This window comes from Candoia aspera, chromosome 3, assembly GCF_035149785.1.
Source record: "Candoia aspera isolate rCanAsp1 chromosome 3, rCanAsp1.hap2, whole genome shotgun sequence".
Taxonomy (NCBI): domain Eukaryota; kingdom Metazoa; phylum Chordata; class Lepidosauria; order Squamata; family Boidae; genus Candoia; species Candoia aspera.
The window spans coordinates 156,035,826-156,061,262 of record NC_086155.1 but is presented as its reverse complement, the minus strand read 5'-3'; the positions used below and the strand labels follow the sequence as shown (position 1 = coordinate 156,061,262).

At 37.9% G+C, this 25,437-nt stretch overlaps 1 protein-coding gene across 1 annotated transcript; it reads left to right on the top strand.

The window, feature by feature from the left end:
• Positions 1-4,780: 4,780 nt before the first annotated feature.
• PRELID3A (PRELI domain containing 3A) lies at positions 4,781-25,341 on the top strand. The gene is made up of 6 exons (XM_063299082.1): positions 4,781-4,937; positions 10,975-11,143; positions 11,413-11,502; positions 11,971-12,041; positions 12,123-12,225; positions 22,600-25,341. Exons 1-6 carry the CDS (start codon positions 4,906-4,908, stop codon positions 22,690-22,692), a joined length of 558 nt encoding a protein of 185 aa, XP_063155152.1. The 5' UTR covers positions 4,781-4,905; the 3' UTR covers positions 22,693-25,341.
• Positions 25,342-25,437: the final 96 nt, after the last annotated feature.

The following is a 25,437-nucleotide window of genomic DNA, read 5'->3' as shown; positions in this document are numbered from 1 at the left end:
ACATTGATGTATAAAATCTGGTTGTAGATGGTGTTCAGTCAGTCCTCAAAGGCCCTCCAGAAGTCTATAGTTTTCCCTACCTTTTGGAAGGCCATCACTGAGAAGGCCAGCCTATCCACTAGAGGAATGCTGTATGGAAGCAGTGATGGAAAAACAGTGTTTTCTGGTTTCTTCTCCCTTCACCTCATGAAAATGGGAGATCAGAAGCAGCTTTTCCCGGTGGATCTTCTTGGATGGATCAACTGTATTTGGAGTAGGCAGTTTGAAGGTACCAAGACATGTAGGATTTTATAAGTTGAAACTAGCACTTTTAATTGCACCCAGAAAAAAAAGGGTAACCAATGCAGGGCCTGCAAAATCAGTATCATGACCAAAACAAGTGCCAATCAGTACATGGGTCACTGTATTCTGAACTAATTATAGTCTCTAAGTGGTCTTCAAAAAGCAACCCCATGTAGAGTACATTGCAGAAGTATAAACATATAGCAGGAAGGTCATGATTCACTATTGACTGGTCTTCCTGCTCCAAGAAAGGCCACAACTAGGGCATGACATGGTGTTCGGTGAAGGCCCTTTAGACTGCTGCCTCCATCAGTCAATCTAGCAGTGACTGAATCCAAGAGGACCCTGAGGTCACAAACCTATTCCTTTAAAAGCAGCACTTAGCACTACCCTCTCCCAAAGGTAACACTGGGCTGACTGAGAACTGAAATTCATTTTGTCAGAATTCAGTTTCAACTGTTTTGTCCGATCGAGACCCCAACAGCCTCCATAGACACTAGGACAAGATGTCAATAGCATCACCAGCTGGGGCCAGGGTGGCCAAATATGCTGAGCATCATTGGTATGTTGATGGTAGTAAAGGTAAAGGTTTCCCTTGACGTAAAGTCCAGTCGAGTCCGACTCTAGGGGGCGGTGCTCATCTCCGTTTCTAAGCCTTGGAGCCGGCGTTGTCATAGACACTTCCGGGTCATGTGGCCAGCATGACGACTCGGAACGCCGTTACCTTCCCGCCGAAGCGGTACCTATTGATCTACTCACATTTGCATGTTTTCGAACTGCTAGGTGAGCAGGAGCTGGGACGAGCAACGGGAGCTCACCCCGCCGCGCGGTTTCGAACCGCCGACCTTCCGATCGGCAGCTCAGCGGTTTAACCCACAGCGCCACCGCGTCCCACATGTTGATGGTAGCACATCCTAAACAGCTAGATGACTTCTTCCAGCAGCTTCATCTAGTTTAAATAGAAAGGGGGAGAGGAACAATAAAGGTAGAAGAAAGCAGTTCCTTTGTCGCTGACTAGAACCATCCACTGGGGAGTAAATGGAACTACTATAAAACAGCCTGCAATTCCCAACAATGTGTTCAATCACAAACTCCAGCAGGCAGTCTAGGAGGATATGATTGATGGTATCAAAAGCCACTGAGAGGTCTAATAAGATCAAGAAGGGTATATTGCCCCCATTGAGGTCCCAATAAAAGTAATGTACTAAAATGACCAATTGGGTTTATGTCCCATGTCCATACCTGAACCCTAACTGAAGAGGATCCAGAAATTGTGCTTCCTCTACAGCCCTACTACACACTCAACCATCTTCTAAATAGTTAACTTCTTAACTTCATTAATGGAGTTTATTTCTAAAATGTGGACCAATGAGCTGCTGTTTTTTATTTCTGTAGATCTAGGCTGCACAAATCATAATGAACACTACAATAGATGAAAGCAATGTTACTTTTTAAATCTCTTGCTTCCATCTAGTGATCATCTTGATTGTTGAAGCTCAGATTTGGTAGCTTTATGTAGCTTAACTGACTACCTGCCAAATTCCCTCTGATACACAGCAATGAAAAGAACACAGGAGGTCTGTCCTTTATTGCACAGCCTTCAAAATAAAGACACAGCATAATTTAGCCATAAGCAAAAGTGACAGATACTTATGTGACTGTGTAAATAACTGTTGAGTCTGTCTTCATGGAAAATTTACTTCTATTGTTCAGGATGCCAAGTGGTCTTCATATGAATGAATGCTGCTTCTATGGATGGGAGGCCTGTATAACCGGACAAAATTTTGGAATCCCAGGATCCTCTGGACAAACTATTAGACTATAATGTGATGCTATCTTACTGTCTATGTATTCTTTACGTAGTCAAGATAGCTATCAGCAAGAAGTAAGAATATTCTAGAAGAGTTGATGGTTTTGCCTGCAGAATTTTACACTGCAGAAGTATAAAAACTGAATGGCAAACCCCTTAACTGCAGAACTGCTTTCACAAACAATATTATCTTAGCATGACTCAAGCAAGAAAAATTAGACTGGAGCAATGCATGTAACACATGCTTGGCTCTCAATGGCTGGAAATACAGACTTCTACCTGAAAGATATCCCTAATGGTATTTCTTTCCTGTCTAATATTCAGCTGAATACAACTGTTTTTGATTGGGGAATATCTTCTATTCATAAAACGTCTTGAATATGTAAATTTGGGCTCCAGACTATTTAGAAATTAAAAATATTAATTTTGTAGTTTTTAAACTTTGAAGGGATGCGGTGGCGCTGCGGGTTAAACCGCTGAGCTGCCGATCGGAAGGTCGGCGGTTCGAAACCGCGCGGCGGGGTGAGCTCCCGTTGCTCGTCCCAGCTCCTGCTCACCTAGCAGTTCGAAAACATGCAAATGTGAGTAGATCAATAGGTACCGCTTCGGCGGGAAGGTAACGGCGTTCCGAGTCGTCATGCTGGCCACATGACCCGGAAGTGTCTATGACAATGCCGGCTCCAAGGCTTAGAAACGGAGATGAGCACCGCCCCCTAGAGTCGGATTCGACTGGACTTTACGTCAAGGGAAACCTTTACCTTTACCTTTTTAAACTTTGAGTTGCATTTATAGGATAACATACAGTCAGAGTGAAGTACTAAACTTATTTGCTGGAAAGCAAGCTCCACTGGATTACATAGTAAGTTCTTGATCAGGTGTGGAGAACTATAACTGTCCAGGTCAGGGAAGGACAACCTAGCATCCATCAGATTTCTGAAGTTTAGTTCTATCAACCTTGGCCAGCGTGGCACTTAACAGGTAGAGTGTGAATTATAGTCCTTCTGGAAAGCCGAAGTGTTTTCCATCCTGCTCTGAATTTCTGAGTATATTCACTCCTGTCAAGTTGCAGAAAATACAAACTAGTATCATTTGTCAGCTTTGGGGCTAAGATAAAGTATATTATTTCAACACTTCACTCTAACAGTTTAGTGGCTGCCAAGAGCTCCAGTGCACAATACAAGAGGATGGGGCAGTGGTGGTAATTATTTTAGTGGAAGTTGAAGGACACTTTTCTCCCAAGGCAGCTAGTTTGTTTAGATGCACTAGAAGACACTATTCTAAAGCCAGTATTAACTGAAATCAATTGCCATGGCTCAAGTTTTATTTGTTAATTTCTGAATGAATGCATGAACTAGGGCAGCATCTTTCTGGGCTGGTCTTGTTGCTGTTGTATTTTGCCAACTTCCAGTAGCAGTGTACCAACAAAATAAGACATGATCTCATCTTATCCTCCCTTGACTAATCATGAGGTCATTTTGGTCACATTTCTCTGTTTTTTGCTTTTCTGGGAAAGCAAAATGTTTTCTCATACCTGTTACAATAATTTGAAGAAAGTGATCTGATAGGCTAACACATTTTAGACTGCAAATCTATAGTTATTTGGGAATAACTCTGAGGAACCCAATGAAATTTGCTTGGAGTAATCTGGCATAGGAGAGAGGCATCTGACAAATTACATCAAGAAAATATTTTTGGAAATATTAAACAAATGCACAGTTCTATAGGAGTGCTTTCCGAAGTTATTCATAGGCTATGGCCACACAACATGCTAACCCAGTTGGCTGAACTAAACCAGAAGCCTGGGGTTGCACTACATTGATATATTAAGGGTTGTTTTTTTTAATCCGTTCAATCAGGTCCAATTCTTGGAGACTGCCTGGATGAGTCCCTGCAGTTTTCTTGGCAAGGTTTTTTGGAACTGGTTTGCCATTGGCTTCTTCCTAGGGCTGAGAGGGAATGACTGGTCCAAGGTCACCCAGCTGGCTTCCTGCCCAAGACAGGACTAGAATTTAGGGTCTCCCAGTTTCTAACCTGATGCCTTAACCGTTACACCAAACTGGCTCTCCATATATTAAATAACTGAGCCAAATTTGCACAACACTGGTGAGTCAACTGTATTTTAACCTACCACCTAATGTGAACATGGGCATAGAATAGGGCTATAATGTTATGTCTGATTTCCTCTTTCTGCTTTAATTAAAATTAGTGATCCAGTACGGTGAATCCTTAAATCTGGTGAATTTAGCAGCGCATATATTAAAATGAGAATGTTTTCTTTTAAAGTAAAGCGCTGTCTACTCAGAAGTAAGTCTCATTGATTTCAGTAGGATTTGTCCCCAGTAAATGAGTGCAGATTGATTCTTCCATCAAACAAAAAAATCGAGCCAAACCGAGATGCATTATTCTGCTTTCGGGTCAGGCTAAACCCGATCAAGGAAACCTTTAAAGCCTTCCCCACGCAGTCACGCAATGAAAACCACAAGGTACAAGTACCTAGGAGAAAAAGCCGCCCGCTCACAGAGATGGGGGCGTGGCTTAATAGCGTAGCAATGACGGCGCAGGCACACGCCGACCGGCAAGGTGAATTCCGCGGCTCCGGCCCAAGGGCGCTGCTGTCTTTACTGCGCGCGCGGCCTTCCTCTTCCCGGCCGCAAGAGCTGAGAGCGGTTGACCCAGAAGGTCGTCCCTGCCCTGGTGACGCAGATGCTGACGTCTCCGGCCACATTCTTATCCTCATTTCGCGGGAAGCTCCACCTTTTCCTTCTGGGCCGAGAAGCCGGTGCCGTCTGCCGAGCCGCCATAGCTGCCGCAGGATGAAGATCTGGAGCTCAGAACACGAATTCGGGTAAGAGAGGGCAGAAGTGGCGCTTTTCCTGTTTGCTCGGTCGGGTCCTGGGCGCGTTTCGGCCTGGCAAGAATTTAGAGGGAGAGCTAACACGGATTTCTCTCTAGCCTGGTCTGTTGAAGATCTCCAGCTTTTCCCAGCCTGGTGCCTTCCCGTCCTTTTAATTCCCATTGGAATTAAAGTCATTCACTCTGGTTGCGTTAATTAAATCATGGTTTATTCGTTGGGTTTACGCAATGTGCTAATCCATAAACCACGATTTACAAACCATCCCGCCTGGATCCCCGGGACGCTCTCGGATACAAACAGGCAGCCTCATTTTGGTGATGTGTCGCAGTCTGTCACCCACAGCCAGGCAGATCCCTTCCCTGCAGCAGCTCCTCTGATTGCTGTAGCTTCGCTGCCCTTCCAGTCGTGGTGCTGAAGACTTAGGTGGATAGCGGGAAGAGCTTTAAAGGTTGTGGGGTGTTGGTGGTGAGTGTGCAGGCACACTCATTTGATTTATTTAAGGCAATAATGCAGTGCTTACAGTAACTATGTCTCCTCCCCCACCTCCACCCCCCCCCCCCCGTTCCCTTTCTGTCCTTATTGCAGGGGAAAGTAGTTCTTGACTTGCCCTCTAAGGGAAGCTGGTAAGGAGAGACCTCTGCTAGGATGGAGGAAGGTCATCAAGTTGATGTTTTCTTCTTCTATAACAGTGTTTCTCAAACTTAGCAACTTTAAGATGCGTGGACTTCAACTCCCAGAATTCCCCAGCCAAGTTGCCAGGTTGAGAAACACTGCTCTATAAGGTCTGTGATCTGTGTTGAGTGATGCCCTTCGTGGATGATCTTAAAACCCTTGCCTCTTCTGAGGTTTTTAGAAGTAGTTTTCTGATAATTGAGCAATCTGAATAAGCAGTTTGACTAAGAGACAAGTAAAATTAGTCCTAAATCTTCCTCTCTGGCTTCCACTGTTTTGACATCTTGAGTCTGTCTTGGTTATGAAAAATCCAGAATCTGGACTTAAGGCAGAGTCTTTTCTGGTTTATGTTTCTCTCTGTGTGTGTACAGGAGAAACATCTTGCTCTCTTAATCCATTTCTTCGTCTTCTTTTTTAGTGGAGAAATAAGAAAACAGTTTATCCTTTCAGAGACCAATTTCATATAAAACAGACTTTAGCGCTTCACAGAAGGGTGGCTGAAAGAGGGAGCAATGTTGTGATGTCTCCATATATACATATATGGAGGAAATAATTTCATGATCCAGTCACCTTGGAATTTTGTAATGAGAGAAGTTGGGACGCCGTAAAAGCTTGCTTTCATTTAATTGACCGTGCAATTTTTGGAATCAGCAATTGTCCAGCAATCAAATATAATGCCAGTCATGAAAAGCAGATGCCTAAAATCATTCTTAAGTAGCATAATATGCTAGCAAATAGCCATGCTATTATGAAACAACTTTGTGAAATGCCGTAATAAACTATAGGCTTTTGATCTAAAATTTAAATATACATTTATAAAATACAAATCTTTTCCCAGAAGCTAATAGATACAGTTATTCCAGCTGATACTGAAAGCATATATTTATGTGATTAATGGAATGAACTTAAATATTGGGATGATGCACAGTTGGAACATTATTTAGAAGACCTCAGAATCTTGCATGAGCTCAACTGCACAGTACCTTTCAGCTATTCTAATTTGCAGGCTTCTGACTGAGCCTTAAAAGGTACTGCTGCTTTAAGCATCACATTAAAAGTGTTGAATTGATGCTTTTAAGCATTCACACCTTTTTAGAGTCCCATGGAAGCCTAAAGAAAGAGGGGCTTTAATAAATGGCAGGGAGGTACTGAAGCATTTAATTATTTTTGAAGCATGGGCAGTCCAGTTAAGTTTGCCACTTTCATCCTTGTGAGTTCTCTTTTCTGAATGTTCAAGGACAGCTGAATGTGAACTTAACCTTTTTCACCTTTCTGTACAGTGTCTGGTTAGATTGCATAAGCCTTAAGATTGCACATATTGGTGTGATGAAAACCTTGCAGTCTTGTTACTGTCATTTCAGCAGTGGATGTTTTCTGAACAAAAATTTAAAATCTGCGTTTTTCTTCTGCAATAGTCTATAAAAATGAGAATGCAAACCTGTGGGCGCAGTTTCCTACTGAAATTGATGGGACCCCCTTTTTGTTACATAGATAGTATCCTGCTATGAGAGGACTTTTCAATTAATGTGTGAAGTGGTTCCTTGGTAGAGGATCAATTTTTTTTAGAATGGAAATTGAAGATGGTGCTCATACATTTAATATTTGTCAATACTGCTTGGTAGAATTTCTACTAGAAATGCAAACAGTACGTGAAGAAATTTTAAGACATGCAAATGGTGGGGAAAGATAGCAGGTAGAATGTGAGCAGTGGTAAAAAATGAATATTTGTCCAAAAAATTTAACATGGCTGGGTATGTGAATGTGCTGTTGCCTAATTTATTATATAGAAATTAGTGTTGGGTATATCAGGAGAAATTTAAAAGTAAGTTGAATGTAATGGAAATGCACATGTAAATATAGTATTTAAAACAGTGTGATAAAGCAAGAAGAATCAAGATCGAGAGATTGCTTGGAATAGGGCAGGCTATAAATTTGTGAAATAAAGAAGAATGTATGGTGCTGAATGAACATGAGTTGAATACAAAAATGAGTGAGCAGTATAAAAGAAGAATGGTGAGGTGGCTTGGTCATATAGAGAGAATGAATGAGGATCAAATTGCAAAACAAGTATATGAAGGAAGAGTTGAGAGGAAGGGGAAGACAAAGAACATTGCATGGAGTTGATGAGATCTTCAGAAAGAGACCAATGAGATATTTAAAGAATAAATAGCTATTGTGTGAAATGATGAATAGGTGTGGTAGAAACAATGATTGGAGACATATATTGAATGATGTCTGTGTTAAGATTTTTCCCCCTCTTATTCTTTGCCTTTTAAATGGTTTAGCTTATGTATTACTCTTTTTCTAAGATTTATATAACATTGCTTAACTTGAGAAGGAATTGTATGACTGGTATGATGTGTGTCAGTGAACCAACACCCCAAAATAGCTGTCATCTTGCCAAAGTTTATCTAAGGTTAAATCCTGAAACTTAGTTGGGATAGTCAATTTGGGTGGTGTAATATAAATTATATTATGCTTACATCAAGCATTTAAAATTCACATTATTATTTGTCTGACATTTAATATCAAACCTTTAGCTTTCATCAAAGCCTCAATCTATCTGGAAGTGCCAAAGGGTAAACTGTACAATAGTCCTCGCTGAATGACGGTAATTTGGACCAGAATTTCCATCACTAAGCAATGCGGTCTTAAAGCACAATGTCATGTGACCGCATTGCTTAGTGACAGCAATCCCAGCAGTCCCTGTTGCTGTCATTAAGTGAGGACCTCAAGTGAGTGAGACTTGTGACTTCCTGCCAGCTTCCCACAAGTGAAGTCAATGGGGAAGTCAGCAGGAAGTTGCAAGTCCTGGTCACGACAAGCCTTTCCTTAGGTGGCTCACAAGTAGGCGGGTGGGTGAGTACTTTGGAGTGCTGCAGGTGTGGGACAGGGGTGCTGTGGAGTGGCTTGAGTGCAGCAAGGCTGGAGGGGGCTCTGCCACTGTGAGTGCACCCAGGCAGGTGGCCCCCTGCCTGTCTACCTGGGCCTGCACTTGCCCTGCTGCCTGGGGGCTCCTTGGGAGAAAAAGCAGCATACTAGAGCAACTTGTGACCTTCCCTACAGGGTTTCCCATTGAAGCAACTTGTGGGAAGCCAGCAGGTAGATCACAAATGGTTATTGCGTGACTGTGGGATGCTGCAATAAGTGCAAGTTGGTTTCCAAGTGCCCGAATCATGATCACATGACTGTGGGGTTGTGGGACGACTGCAACTGAGTACCGGTTGTGAGTACCACTTGTTCATCACTGTCATAACTTTGAACATTCGCTGAATGAGTGGTTAACCGAGGACTACCAGTATGCATTCTTGCCTACAAAAATCTCCTCTCTGCTCTTCAAATTTAGACAGCAAGAATGGAATGTTCTGGCAGCACTGAATGAAATTGTACTAGTGATATGAATTGGTGAAGGTTATTCACCACAGGTTATTTACCCTGTGTAAGGGTACAAAAGATCTGTAATGCTGATTTGAACTTACCAGTGTACGTCATAAATGAGAGAGCATTTTAAGCTTAGCTTTTTCCCTGAGTAGGAGGAAATTATAGTTGTGAGAAAAATGCCCACTTAAATTAGAAACCAAAGTGACTGGAAATAGATGCAACAAAGTGTATTTTATTGGCATGTGCAGATTATAGTGATCACTGGGCTCCTCACCAAGGAACTGCAGAAGAACCCCCAACAAAGCAAGGTTGCAGATTATAGACATTTGGTTTGTTACGCTACATAAGAAAGATTAAGAAAATATTGTAAATCACAGTGAGGCCCAGAATGCCTTTGATAAGGATGGGGGTGAGTGATCTTACTATGGTGGTCCCAGTATTCCTTCACACTATCAAGATTCTATCCTGCTAGATACCTTCAACTTATTCTATAAACAATAGTGTTTAATGTATCTGCACACTTTCTTCTTTCTCATCATTCCATTTACTTTCTAAGGAAAAACAGTTGTCTGGTTTCTGTTATCTGTCACTCCAGAGGCACAGCACTAGCCTTCATTTCAAATTCTGCTATACAGTTCTACTTTAAATCATGGGTGGGCTATTAGTAAAAGAGAATAAATGAAATATGAATGAATTAAACCTACACAAGTATAAACCAGGCAAGTATTAATTATCAGAGGAATCTAGTGGTAGCCTGAGACATTTCAGCATATGGGAATTGCAACAGAGCCACTTAAAAGAGATATGTGGAACAAGTGATCCTGTAGAAGAATGCTCTACTCCTCTCTTTTCAGCTGGAGTGATCTAAAAGTACCTCTAAAAATCAAAGTCCAGCTTACACGCTCAGAATACGCACATGATGTGTGCTAACTTACATTCAGCAGCCTGGGGGCATGTAGGGAACAAAGGTTGTGAGTTGTAGTTTGGTTTCTCATTGGATACATCTATACCTATCAGCAACAGTTTTCAATCTGCCCTCATTTCATGAATAAGTTCTGCTGAATCATGATGCCTTTGTCAGATATTTCATTTATTCTTTACATAGTCAGATTTCTGGAGCCATCAGAATTCAGCATAACTGGAAAATATAAATAGGCTTCAAGAGTGACAGATGACAGTTATCTAGGAATTTAAAACTTCCAGAAATATGGAAGGGGGGAAAAAAGGCAAACTAATTGATGTGAGAGAATATTTCTGGGTCATATGGTCAAGCGGATGTGATACAATGCTAAAAACTACTTTAAGAACTCATAGCTGTAATTGAGATTGTTTCTAAATACGTTGCTGGCATTGCTGATTAGCAGGGCTCTTTTTTAAGAGAATCTTGTCAAATTAAATACAGGATTGAATTTATAATCTGAAAGTTTTTCCTCTGAGTACAGTGGTCCATTACTGAATGGGAACTTGCTACAGAGAAAAGCCTTGTTAGTTTTTTAAGAGGGAAAATGTTTGCATTAATATCATACTAGCATGATGTTCTTCTAATGTTGCTAACCTCATGCTAAAACAAATTCTGACAAAGCACTTTTAACTGAAAAATATAAATCAGAATCAGTATTAAAAGTAAATTACACATAAAGATGTAATTCTTTTTAACATTAGCACATGATTTACATGCATTTTATTTTGGGCTGAACTTATGACTTTTGGATTACCAGGATGGGGGGGTCTGTGTTCATTAAACAAAACTGCATACACACATCCTTTCTCCTAACTTCTACTTTCAGCTGATTAAACATCAAATATAGGTGGGAAAAGTTGGGAAAAGAATAAGAAAATAAGAAGATCCAGTACTGATTCCTGTTTGGAACATTCTTTAATACAAATCAAAATAATTTCTACTCGTACTGAACCTTCTTGCTGAGTGCTTAAAGATATGTATTGATTAATTCTGTTCTATTTCATTTTTCCCCAGGCATCCATGGGATACTGTAATAAAAGCTGCTATGAGAAAATATCCCAATCCTATGAACCCATCAGTGGTAGGAGTTGATGTCCTGGACCGAAGCCTTGATAACCAAGGAAGATTACATAGTCACCGATTACTTAGTACAGAATGGGGTCTACCAAATATTGTAAAAGCTGTAAGTTATAAAAGCTAGCGATAAGCTAAAATAGAAAATGAGTAGAAACTTTTATTAAATAAATTTCTAAATTATTGTATAACCTTTTTTGCTTCTTAATGCAGTTATTGCTTTTGATTTTGCATGACTATAGTGATAAATACTCAGATATCATCTTGTTAAGAGTTACGGTGCACGTGAGGAACCATACTTCTAGAGACTTAGATTTATTGCAGACCTTCTGCTCATGTGACTTTGGATTAATTCTTGTTTTTCTTTTTTTGTTCAAGATTCTGGGAACAAATAGAACTGTTACATACATTAAAGAACATTCTGTGGTTGATCCAATGGAAAAGAAAATGGTATTGAGCTCCACAAATGTAAGTGATGAAGTTCTGTTGTATTTGCTTGCAGGACAAGATGCTTACTGAATGCTTGTTCTGTATTTTTTTTTAACACACTGTTTGAAGATACTCTGAAAAATACAGTGTAAGACCAAGTTGGTAGACAAGAACAGCACATCAGGTAATGCTCAGTATCTCTGAAATAAACCTTAGGAAAAGTTATTCTAGGAATTGTAAATTTGGGAGTAGGGAGGACATCCTGAAAGAATCACGATCAGTTATTCTGCTTATATTAATACTTAGAGTATGAGCCTTAAGACTCTTTAGGTTACAGTCTCCAATAATGAGTTTAAGATTTCAACCTTTGCCATTTTTAAAATGGTTCTTTTATTTAAGGAGTTGCAGAATCCAAGATTTTTCCATTTAATATTAATTGTGGTTTTGAGTTGCAAGAGTAAGTCAGAAATGGTAAAAAAAACTAATTTTTGCCTTTATTTTTCTAAGATAACACTTACGAATCTTGTATCAGTGGACGAACGATTAGTCTATACACCTCATCCTGAAAATCCTGAAAAGTAAGTTCAGATGTCCTGTTTGATGAAAAGTGTGAAGATTAAGAATCCTTCGATGTCTAACATTTTTTTTTCCTTTCATAGAACTCTCCTAACTCAAGAAGCAATTATTACAGTAAAAGGTGTTAGCCTCAGTAGTTACTTGGAAACTTTAATGGCCAACACAATATCGTCTAATGCTAGAAAGGTAGGTGTATAATTTTTTTTTATTGTGTTACTGTTGCTACCATGGTGCCTTTTTAAGAGTTAATAAAGTGTAAAAACTCCCTTGGCTTTTGGAGTCCAAGATGCCCTCAGTTACAAATCTTTAACAATCAAAAAATAGTCAAAATGCAACACTATTTAGTAGTTTTTTCCAATATGATGCCATCTAAATATTTTGTATTATAACTTCCTTCAATCAGTCTGCTGGGAGTGATGGGAGTTAAAGTTGAACAAAAGTCCCTTATTCAACATTTTGAAAACATGTGAACACCAAGGAAAATGACTGTGATGATAGATTGCCCATTCACAAACCATCTGTGACAGTGGATGTTTTGTGGTCCACCACAAAACATCAGTTTACCAAAGAGTGAATTGGTGAAGGTGCTCCTGGCACCCTTTCTAGCTCCTCAAAAATTCACTGTCAGCTTTTTTTTTAATGCAGAGAGCATATTTATCAGAAAAGCTTTGGGCTGCAGCTACTCCCCATTTTATTTTTGATAGGCCTATATGGAATCCAGGGGATTCTTAGAAATAAAATGAGGGGCTGCTCCTTTGCTTTGCAATGTAGTAGCTTCCTTCTAATTTTATTTTTAAACATTAAGAATGAGGTAAGAGGCTTGAGGATAGACAAAAGAAATGTCTAAGGCCTGCACTGGAATCCCAGATCCAAACCGTCTGAAGGTCACTAAATTGCTGAATGGCAGAGAAACATTACATTAAACATTCAATATAATTTTTAAGAAGTAATATTAGGAATATGACTTTTAATTTACAGTGGTGTTTTAGAGAACATTCTTAATATTTAGTGCTTAATATTCAGAAATGCAGGTGGTAGTGCATACGTACTGATGGTTGGGAACAATGTCCTGCATTTCCTTTTCAGATACATATCTGTGTGTCTATGGTATTGGTTAAAATAGCAGATGTTTACAGCCAAGAGAGTAGAACATGTGTGGCTGAGGTATAATCACATATTCAGCCTGATCTTGAATGGGAAATGTGGCAGCTGGTCTCCTGAACATAGATCAAAGAATAGCATTTCTTATTGCCAATTAGCTTCCCCAGTGGGTTGCTCAGGGCACATAGATTTACAGAAGAAGCAGGCCAATCACTTGGTCAGTTGCCTGCCATTTTTAGCTTTCAAAATAGGAGAGAGAAGAAAGGTGTTTATTTATTCATGTCCTTGGTTTATATTATGCATTAGCAAGCATTTAAGGCAACAGTTACCACTGCATGATATGATGTGATGTGGGCACCCCCTGAGGGAAATCTGTGGGTGGGGGAACTATTTACAAGTTATTTAAAATTAAAATGGCCCAAATCTCATGGAATATGATGTGAGAAAAGCTTGCAAAAGCTTGTTTTTCTCTTTTTTAAAAGAAACTTTATTATATTTTCAAAGTAAAGATAAAACATGAAAAGATAGAAAAAGATTGAAAGGCAGCTAAAGAAAAAAAGGGAAGAACTAAAAAGAAACAGAAACAAATAGAAACAGATACAAAAGAACAACTTCTGACTCTTTACAGCAAAGATGTGCATAAAAAATACATCAGTCTCTTACTCCAATTTTAACTATAGTAAACATTATTTCTATAGTCCATTTCAACCTAATAATAAAAATTCAAAACTATAACTTCATTTTTTTAATTACAAACAAAAACCCAAAAGCAATTCTCTACCAAAGAAAAAGTTTATACTAAATATTGTCATACATTTCTGTAGTCAATTTTGCCTTCTCTGCCAAATCTATTCAATTTTATCTTATTATACCCCTAATACTACCATCCATCACCATACATAAAATATCTAACTCTTAATATATAAAAAATACAAGTCAAACTATTATTTCAAACTAAATATTCCACAAACTTACAAGGGATAAATTCTGTTATATATTCAGTTTAAAAAAACCATTAGGATCACAGTCTATATCTTATAATATAAACATTTCATTATCAATATTAGTATTATATATATAAAAAAGAGCATCCTAGGTATTCATCTTAATCAGCAAAATCCATACCAGCCATAATCATAAAAAATTATCTCACCTCAAAAAGATACTGTCTTAGTCAATGTATTCATCGCCCATCTCTTTCAGAGAGCAATTCTTATTTATAAAATGCATATCTAATCCCAATACTTCTTAACATTCTTATATAATCATTCCAAACAGCAAAAAATACCTTCATCTCATATATCAAATATAGGTATAATATTACCATTATTAATATCAATATAACCTAAGGTGAAAATAATATCCTAAGCAAAGCAATCATCTTAACCATAAAAAATCCATCCACACAAACATAATTGGAATTTATCCAACCTCAAAATAAACCAAAGCACCATTTAGTCTCTTATTCATTATTACATATCTTAACATTATACAGTTGTCTCCTCTTTCATCTTCCCATCTTCCCATCCTACGTACTGAAGTTCTCTTCTGGGACCTTCCAAATGTTTAAACTAAACTCCTTTTCTTCTTTTTCTTCATATTTCAGAAAAACAATGTTATCCAATTCTCTAACTCCAAATCAGTAATTTCCAACTTATTCTTTGACAAATCCAGTATGTCCTTTAAGTATTTGGCATCACTGTCACTTTTTGCCTACTGTTGATCTTCTACATTGTCTGAATCTTGTAGAATATTTTTCATATAGTGCAAAATTTTGGAACTAAATTCCTGAAGAATCAATTTAAAATCTTCCATGACTCTTTAAAATAGTCTATAGCACCCTCTAGTGTCCCAGTATAGCTCCCATAAAAATAAAATCTAATCCAAAAGAAAGATCCAGTTACTATTGTTTACATGACTAAACCAATGAGCATAGTAGGAAATAATAACAGAAAAAAACTTTCCCACAGGAGCCCAAAAACAAAAAAGGCAGATTTCAGCTTCACTAAAACAGATTTTCTAAAGAAAAAAAAGGAGAAAAAGTCACAGATAAACTCTATAACTTCACTTCTTAAGAAAGAAAAAAACCCATCAGCATTCTCAGCTTTCGGGTTTTTTGTGATATATACAAAGCACAAACTTCTATGCCATTCACTTAATCCAAGAGATAATGAGAATCACTAAGAGAAAAGCTTCTTTTCACTGTAAAAAGCTTCTTTTAAGTAGCAAATAAGCATAAGAATAATGTGCTTTAGAAATGGGGTGGTCAGCTCTAAAGTCCTTTTGTCTTCAAGGCAGCCTGGAACAAGATGACAGCCCCACGTCCCAGCTATTCCAATCTCCAGTCAGTCGCTGAAACTCCGTTTCGTGACACCCCCCCCCCGAGAAACAGCTGTCTGGAGGACAGAGGGGATGATTTCCAGGATTCTCCTTGGATCTGGAGAAGTCTTTGGACACCAGGAACCAGCCCAAGTCCATAAAAAAAAGCATACGTCAGTCATCAGCTCCGCTTCAAAAAGGAGCTGTTCAAGCTGCCATATTCCCACCGGAAGTGCAAAAGCTTGTTTTTCTCAAGGTTACAGGCTTGTATGCACCATCCACTGGTGCTGTGTTCCCAGTCTCTAGGTTCTATGCAATCTGGCTTCTACAATGTGAACTTGTTCTAACTGTTCCATATATGGTGTCATTAGGGAACTCTCATCCAATATATTTGAAATAGCCAATGGCTATTGCTTTCTAAGTTCAGCAAGGTATGGAAAACATGGGCAACTTTCTGTTGTGACTCCATTCCTTTGAGAACAGTCTGCTGCTTCAGGGCAGAGCTGAAGTCAAGTGACAGTTAGGCTGCCCCCTTTTTGCTCCCTTTCCCTCACCTTACAGAGGAGTGCAGATTGCAAATGCCTCCTCTGTTTAGAGTCAGTGATAAATGAAGAACGATTGTTAAGGTTGCAAAACTGTTATTTTAAATGATTGATGCTACCTGTAAAATAAGATGCAGTACAAACTTTCCACATGTTTGAGACATGGGTGGGAAACTTGTCCCCTCCAGCTGGTGCTGGACATGATGGTTGAAGCTTCTGGAAGTTATAGTTTGGCAGTATGTGGAGAGGCACAAGTTTCCCATCGCAGTGTTAGCGGGTGAGAGAGAGCTAGAATCATAAGCATGTGGACTTTTGCAGTTATTTCTAGTGCAATTAATTTCAAATAATACGTAATTAGGAAGACTAGTCAGTGGCACTTTCGTGTAAGTTGACAAGCCTGACAACATGTGATTCCCATTTTTTCCTGTGATTTTTGTAACTTTAGATTGGTCCTAATGGCACCTTTGTTCATTGCAGCACTTTGTGTTTACTATGGGATGTACTGTAACTATTGATTCTGTGGGATGTAATTCTTACATCCTTTAGAGTTTAATTAGAAATAGATGGCAAGACTGCAACTAAATAGCTCAGTCCTATAAAGAGTATTTTTGGAAAAGATACCATATACATATTAGCTGAGATGCTGTTCACAAACTTTTTTGGGGGATAAACAATCATTTTTACATTTCTCTGCCTGTTGATACAATTGTCAATGCATTGCTAATCCTAGTCAGTTGCCTTACTGTTGATTCTTCTTTTCTGTTTTAATGCTGAAACCACTAAACCTTTGGTGTGCCTCTGTATTTTCACCCATTCAGCTGAGGCCACTTCCTTTTTGTAACCAAGTGTCTAGATGGCAGTTATTTTTTAGGAATTTGGTAACACATGAGATAATCTCAAGTGGATGTCAAAAACAAACTAGTAAGAGCACATGTGCTTAGCTGACTCTTCAGCATTATTATGATGGGATGCATGTTCGTATGTTGTCAAAATCCTGCTTTGCTATACTTACAAACTTTCTCCGGGATACTCTTGCTTGCCATATCTATGCAATTAAAAATGTCGAATTTTGCTAGAGGCTCTTAGTTTGCAGGATTGATGATGGAATAACCTTTTGCTGCAAGTTGTACATCTTTTCTGTGTTGCTCCAGGGGTGGGATGCTCTTGAATGGACAATTCAACATTCTGAAAATGTTCTAAGCTAGCAGTCTCTTTCTACAGCTGCATTTTGTACTAACTAGTGGTAATATCAGCATTTGTTACCTTGGTATAGCATTTCACCTTCTAGCAAGTACGTGCATGTTGTTGTGATGTGCCTTTAAAAAGTTGCATGCCTTTTATATGTATATACACACATTGCATGGAGAGGAACAGTGGCTTTATTCTTTAATTATGGAATAAAGGCTCCTTTGGTATCTAAATACTTTGTCACAGGAAGGTTCTTAATTTAAGGGGGTCAATTAGTAATATTATTCTTACATTATTTGTTGTTCCCTTTTGTGTAAAAAGAATGTTGTTAGAACACTAGAGGAAAAACTTTCTTCTGTCAGGTACTACATGTCTGGGTTGAACAGGGGAGCAATTAGTCAAGGGTCACTATTGTAGCCGTAGGTGGCCAATCAGACTGATTATGTTTTGGGTCTGAGCACTGCAAGAGTAGATCTGACAGAACTGTTCGGTGAGGCAGTTAGATTCAAATGCTGTGCTGCTTAACACTACTGCTTGAGGTCAATACTGGTTTCAGTTGCCTCTGTAGTATATTTCTGTAGAAAAATGGTGCCAACAGTATTTAGGTGATTGATTGATTATGTGCCATCGAGTCATTGTCGACTCTCAGCCACCACACAGATAGATTTTCAGTATAATGATCTCTTAAAAGAATACAGTTGCACAGCTTGTGCTAAAAGCTGTACAAATACAGTCAGTGTACTCTGGCTATCAGATCAGATACATGGGTTCTAGCTGCTAGAACTTGACAGGGGTAGATGGATGCTACCCAAAACAGCCTCATTATGGGGCAGCCAGTTCTCAGGTTGTTCACATCTTGTGCCTTGCCTTTCTTGACAATACAGTGAGAAAGAGGTGGGGAAGGTATCAGACTGCATGCATTTCATGATATATTTGAGTCAGGCCATATGTACTATATTTACCCCATAGAAAGACAAGATTGTTTCCCCCAAATAATTAGGGGAATTGGGATTAACACTGATCATTTTGAAGATTTGGCCTTAGTTGAAAAGGGCTACTTGCCTGCTGAACATCTGTGACATCTAAGTGAACCTTTTCTCTTTTCTCCCCTTCACTCCCCAGTTGCCCCTTCCCTTGGCCTCATCTCCATCCAGTTTTGTCTTTCGTACTTCCTCTTCTTTTGCCTTCCCTTCTTTTTAACTTCTGTTCATCCTTATTTTTTTTTCTTCTTTTATTCCTTCGGCTGGAGATGGATGGTGGGGAACATTGATCTGCATCTGGAGAGTGGTTTATGTGAGAGAGAAAATGTTTGGTATATGCAGATAGGCTCAATTGATTTGATGAATGGGGCTACTTGCATTACAGGCTATTAATTTTAGTAAGTTATTAATTCAGTAGTCTCAGCTTTGTCCATTTCTGGAATGTGGTATTTTTGGCAAATACATATTCAGGTCTGCAAAACATTCATATTTATTGGCAATGTGGAAAATTTCCAGCTGGTGAGTTAACCTGGCTTCCCAAGATGTAGACCCTGGGCACAAAGTTTTGTCCAGAATTATATTTTTCTACTACTTTTTTTTTTTTTTGAAAGCTGTGGGGACCTTGTCTTCAATTCAGGATTGTCTTCCTTTTGGGTAAATGCAATAGATATTGTTACCTTCATTGTTTGCAGATTCCTGGTTGCTTTGTACTTTTTAAGTAAGCAGTCATACAGAACTTCTTTGCTCTACTCACATGTAGCTGCAAGATAAAGTGATTAGCCTATTCTTGAGATTAGATGTGCTCTTTTTCTTTTTCATTCTCCTTTGCATGAGAGGAGAAACTACAACTGCTAGTTATAATTTGTAATTATGCTTGTATCTAGATTGAAAACAATGAATGGAATAAACCACCAGTTGCTTTTCATTTGAATATGATAAATTGCAGCTCATTAATTGAGCAGTTATTTGAATTCATACTAATAATGAAATTATGTTTCCTATAATAAAAGAGGGTTTTTGTTTTTTTCCAACTGAAGATCTTGTTTTCAGAGGTACATTTTTTAGTATCTCATAGAACTGTCAGTTATCTGTAAGAAAAAATGTAGATAGGGCCTTATTATATAAAAATACATTATTTTCTACCAATCTTGGAACAGAATAGTTTAATTTCTGTGCTTAATATCCTAATTTATAGGTTTGAATAAAATTATTCAAACAGTATTGTCATTCTTTAAATACTCTCATTTTTGGAGTATGTGTGTATATAGTATGAAAAAATAGGATATGCTCACCATATGCTTTCAGTTGTCCTTAAAGTAAAAGCCATTAACGTTATGTCTAGGTTGTACTATCATCACATGCATAAATATATTAAAGGTACATATTTACTGGCAAATCTGCTTGCTTGCAGTGTATATTAATATGCTGTTTTTCAGTACATTGCAAACCAGTTCTTTGTCAGGATTGCTGTATCCATAGCTACGTTTATTTAGAAGTAACCTAACTCATGTGTCTCCTTCAGCTGTTACAAATGAATGACTAACTGTTCATTGCAACATAAACTAGGGAATTCAGAGACATTTGTTGACATTTATCAGTTTAATTGGAATTTGCTGAAATCAAATTGTTGTTTCACTTCTTAGAATTTATTTAAATCTACACTCCAAAATTTTATTTAGCATGGAATTTTGTTCACATAGTTGTCAGATCTGAAGTAATATTTAAAACCTTTGAAAACTGATATATTGCAAGTATCTTGTTCTGTAAGAATGCAATAGTTCCTGCTCTGTTTTGCAATAGATCAGTGAATGTCTTCTTTCAGCATGTTATTTTTCTATATTGATGATTCATTTTAGATTTTTATCTAGAACTTTTAAAAGTAGATCTGAACTGTGTAATTTGCAGTGCTCAAACATGTTCAGATGGACAGTAGTTTAGAGATGGTTGGTTTAGGCTCAAAAATGAAATGTGTGCAGGCTTCAAAAATATGGAAGTATTAATAATGAGTACAGTTCTCAGAGGTGTGAAACTACAAGAGAAAATATATAATTGATCTGGATGCTCTTTAATATGTATGCAATTTGTGGCATATCTCTACCATAAAGCTTGCAAGAAACCTTAGATACTATAGTACTGAATTTAGATAATAATCTCACTCAATTAATACTAGATACGTTTGGGAGAAGTCATGGCAGTTAAGTTGTCATCAGCCTAGGATCAATTACACTGTTGTAAGCCTAACAGAAAGTTGCAGAATGGATAGTCCTTAAGGCTGGGTCTTGGATCTCCTATTCAGTAGTATGTTTACTTGGTGCTTTTTTCCACACCTCAAAACTAAACTTCTATTAAGAAGTCACATTTTTGCAGTTTAGGGACAGTACATGCAAATAATACAGTAATCTAGCAGATGAGGACAAAGTAAGCACCATCCTGTTACATTTTTTGAATAGAAGCAACATTCCTGACTTGAGTAGTATGTTTTGCAATCATCATAATAAGTATGTGAAATGCAGGTAAACACTTCTAATCAAGTTTCCTACACACACCTCACATATTTTTACAGAGTTGTAGCAAACTTGATGGCTGGAATACGTGCAGGTAGCACATAGCTGACCTTGATCACCCCCAAAAAGGAGTAAGCAGGGTTGGATATGGTTAGCGCTTGAGAAACTACCAGAAGTTCCAGGGTGATCTGGACTTGAAAGTTGAGAAAACATTGCCAATAGAAGGCAGCAATGAACCACTTCCATGTTGTTGCCAGGAAAGTAGCTAATTCAGTGTGTGTATTTGTGACAGGGCTATTAATTCATATTGATAAGATTGTGGGTGTAGGCTTAAGCTCTCTGAGGTGATTTGATTCTAAGTATTTATGATACTTTAAAAATCTGACTGAAATTTTATTGAACATAATTGGCAGTTATTCACTTTCCATAAGCTTATATAAGTGTCAATAAATGGCTAATCATTTTGGACTGGAACTAATACTTTAGTTGAGCTATTTATAGTCTATCGAAATGCCCTTAAAACAGATTGATAGATAAGTTTTTGCATTAATTTCAAATATCAAATTTCAGTAAAACAGCAATAGCTATGTAGTTCTTGGAGAGATAAAGAATATTCAATAGTCATTTGTTAGATAGGGTTTTGCATTCGTTTTAAAACAATTTCTGTCAATTACAAACTTTAGAAGAAATTTATTTCAACAACTCCAGGGCTGGTTGACGTCTTTACCCTGACTGTGAACATGTTGAAGCGTTCTGGATTCATAGCCCCTTGTGGGTCCTCACCATGACTTGTAATGTCTTCTTTTAATCTTTTACGTTGAAGAGATCCAGTTTGGTCTAGTGGTTAAGGCAACGGGCTAGAAACCAGGAGTCTGTGAGTTCTAGTCCCGTCTTAGGCGTGAAAGCCAGCTGGGTGACCTTGGGCCAGTCACTTTCTCTCAGCCCAACTTGGTGCAATGTAGACTAGCCTCCTCATGGTGCACCTCAGGCAACGTGACTTGTCATGGCTAAATAGTCTACACATCTGGCTGCTGGATCTCACAAGGATTTCCCAGCAAGAAAAAGCAGCATGAACACCGAACTGCTATGCCATATGATTAAATGTATGTATGTATGTATGTATGTATGTATGTATGTATGTATATATTTACGTTATGGGATTTCTCAAAGTTGGAAACAGCTAGCAAGGGGCAAGGAAGATTTCCCCCTGAGGTCTGAGGGGTGAAAAACTGGCTTCTGAGACACCCTCAGGGATTGTAGAATTCTAATGGACCATCGTTTTCTAGGACTAGCACTTGAACAATTCTTTCAATGGCAGAAGAGAGAAAAAGAAATCAAGGCAAGGAATTTTCTCATTCAGAATAGGCAAAAAGAGTTACTCCAATGTATTTTCTTTGTTGAGATGCAGTGTGGTAATTGAGAAAACAATAATTCCAGTATTAACTTAGTATTGTGGCTTGTGAAAAAGTTTCAGGATACACTGATAGATTAGAATTTGAGTAATTGATACGTTTTGTTCTGGAAATATCAGTAAATCAAATCTGTCTTTAGCACTCATCCTGAAATGTTTGATCCTTTGTAACTGATTTGCTGGATTGAGAAATCAGTTAATTGCATTATGCAGTAGAATTGGCATGCAATCTTGTAATGTTGTTGGCAAGGATATTGTTTACAGAAAAGTGTGTCACTAGGTTAAAAATTAAAGATTTTCAATCAAGTTAAAATTAATGCTGTTGTTAAAAAGAAGGAAGCCCAAGAAATAATCCTATAGAGATTCAGTAGCACTAATAATTCAGCTTTTTTATAATGCAGAAAGAAACAAAGTACTTTGCTTTTGAAACTGTTTTAGGTTCTGACAGAGGAAAGTTTTACATGCTTAGCATTGTTTCCAGTCAGTCAATTAACCTTTTCTGTTTTCCATTACAGGGGCGTGAAGCTTTAGAATGGGTGATTGGTGAACTAACTTCAACACGAGACAGTATGAAGTCATCCATGGCAGCTGCTTCAATGGAAAACTGATGAACTGTCACAATCTTTATTTTTCCATTGGATGTTTTGTTATTGTTGTTGCTGAGGCAAATACTCCATACTTTTTTGATATACACATACAGGCAGGCAGGCAGACAGGCAGAGTGAGAGTGTGTGTTAATTTATAATCAGTTTTACAGGACACACTTCTTTTTTCCTTTACATTGAAGCATTTTGGGGACCCACTGCATTATAATTAAGCTTATTTTTGTGTTTTTACATGGCTTCAAGCTATAGGTACCTAATTTCCCCACAGGACAGTGACTTCAAATTCTAGCTATTTACATGGATTTCAGACTTCAGAGTGGTTGAAGTTCAGTCTACATAACTACAAAGCTGTGCTTTGATAAAGAGCTATGTGAATACACTTTTGAATTTCCTGCTCTTTTTGCTGCTTGAATTTTAATCATTTATGTTTTTAAGTACAGTTATAGTTCTTTGGTGAAGTACATAGGTACAAAAAAAAAAATGGAGATTCTGTCAACCTCCAGTGGCTACTTATTTGTGGGGATGGGGGGTGGAATGACAGTCCAGAACAGTGTTTTTCAAAGTTGACAACTTTAAGATGTGTGGATTTCAACCCAGCCAGCATGCTGGGAGTTGAGGTCCACACATCTTAAAAGTTGCCAACTTTGAAAAACATTGGTCCAGAAGATATATAGAGGCATGCTCTGATTAATTTCCTTAATTTTGCAGCATGGCCTCCTGTTTTATTGGAGCCTGTTTGGGGAATATACCAAGCAGTGCTCCTTGGGGAGTTACATTGTTTGTTGCAGATTTCTGTGGTATTATTTTTGCACTGTTTGAATGTAGAGGCTGAACAAGGAATGCCAGCATTTTACCTCTTTTTATTTATACTCAAACCACTGCTAAAGATAGGGGAGCAGATATTTTGCTAGAAGATAGTAATTTAATTCTTTTCTTGCCAGCTGCTATTTAGTGCATAATTTATTTTGAAATGGATTCATTCTGGTCATTTGTGAAAGGCAACTAATACCTCAGTGGGAAATACTAGAAATCAAAAGTATGTAGAGTTATTTTTATACATTCAGGATAACTTGCTTGTTTAGCTCATTACTTCACACCATGGATTAGAAGGTTGCAAAAGGGTTTTATATTCCAGTCTGTATTTCACACACTGCTTTGAGAATTGTGTTTTATCTTGTGCATAGAACTGTTGGTAGGAACATGATGTTGTAAAACTCAGTTAATGTTCTTTAGAGCCAACAGCCTTCACATAGTTCAAATTTTGGTTCTAACTTCAAATTTAAATGGAATATTCTTTCTAATAAAAATTCAGAAGTAGTTTTATTGGTGAAGGCAAATTGGAAAACAGCTGCTTAACTAAGTTATTGCAGGGTTCTCTAGATATTGCACAAAGAGGACGTGGTAGAAATAGGCTTGAATTGCAAAGAAACTTTAATGGAATAGCAATAGTTTTGAATCATTTTTGAAGCTAAGTAAGTTTTGTTTGCATATGATTACATTTCATACAATTTAAATTTTTATTTTTCTACAAGCAATTCATCACTAATGAGTGAAAACCTGCTTTGTGACGTTTTCTCTAGAAATTGGAAGCAGGAAACATTTCAAACTCATAATATATCTTAGTAATTCGTATCGCAAAGCTTTAAAGGCATGAGGCACATAATTGTTTTATCTCCAGAGAAAGATACATGCCTAAACTGAAAATGTCCCTTGATTACCAAAATCCAGTAAGATTAATATAATGCTTTCTCTTCAGATTCTTTTTTTAAATTATTGTTTCAGAGAAACAAAGAAACTGAAGAGTACCTTTACTAGGAAAACTACTGTCCTGTTCCATATTCCTGCTAGATTGATTCTCTCTATAAAGCAGACTGTTGCGAAGGCTTTTCCAGTCTATAGTATCTATGATACCATTTTGCATTTCCCCATTCATTTGTTGGCTTTACAGTATAATTGAGAGGGAAGCAACACTAATGGCGGGGATATCCTTAGGCATGCATGAAATCAACAGGGTCTGTGATGTCAAAATGTGCAAGATGGTGGATGCAGCATTGCAGTCTTGCCAATTTGGACATTTGCTATGGACCCTGCTGAATGAAACCCTTTATTAAGAGAAAGGAAAAGCAAAATGTTACTAACATCCAATTTCACACTGTCTCACACACTAACAGAGTAAATTATATCAATAAAAGGAGAATTGGCAAGGAAAATAATAGTCTTAAGGTTGTATTTTCAGTCTCTTAACTGAAGAAATCTAGCGTGTATGCTCTGTGCCACTTCCAGCAGATAATAGTGATCATATGCAGGTGTCTTTCAGAGTCTGTCATCTGCCAAATTTATATGCATGTTCAAACATTTGGTTCATATTGTCCATGAATCCACCTGGTCTTTAATTGGTCTTGTAACCCCTTTCCTACTTGGATGTGTTTTTACTTGTGTTTAAAAGTTCCTCAGTGTAAATGAAGACAAAGCTTATGTATTTTCAAAAGATGTAGCAGAAGTATTTGGAGTAGGTGAAACTGTTCATGCCATCATGATCAGAAACATTTGTGCAAATTTCATTTTCTACTTAACTTGGCTGTTAAAATAGAAAAATACTGTCTTCCCTAATAATGGGGTCCACTTCCTAGAATAAAGAAGTCTTGATTTTAATGGAGATGAGCAGACTGATTATTTGAAAACATTTAGTTTTATGTTTTGGACAGTCACATCAAAATCTCCAGTTAACTCTCTTAATTAGTGTGGAAC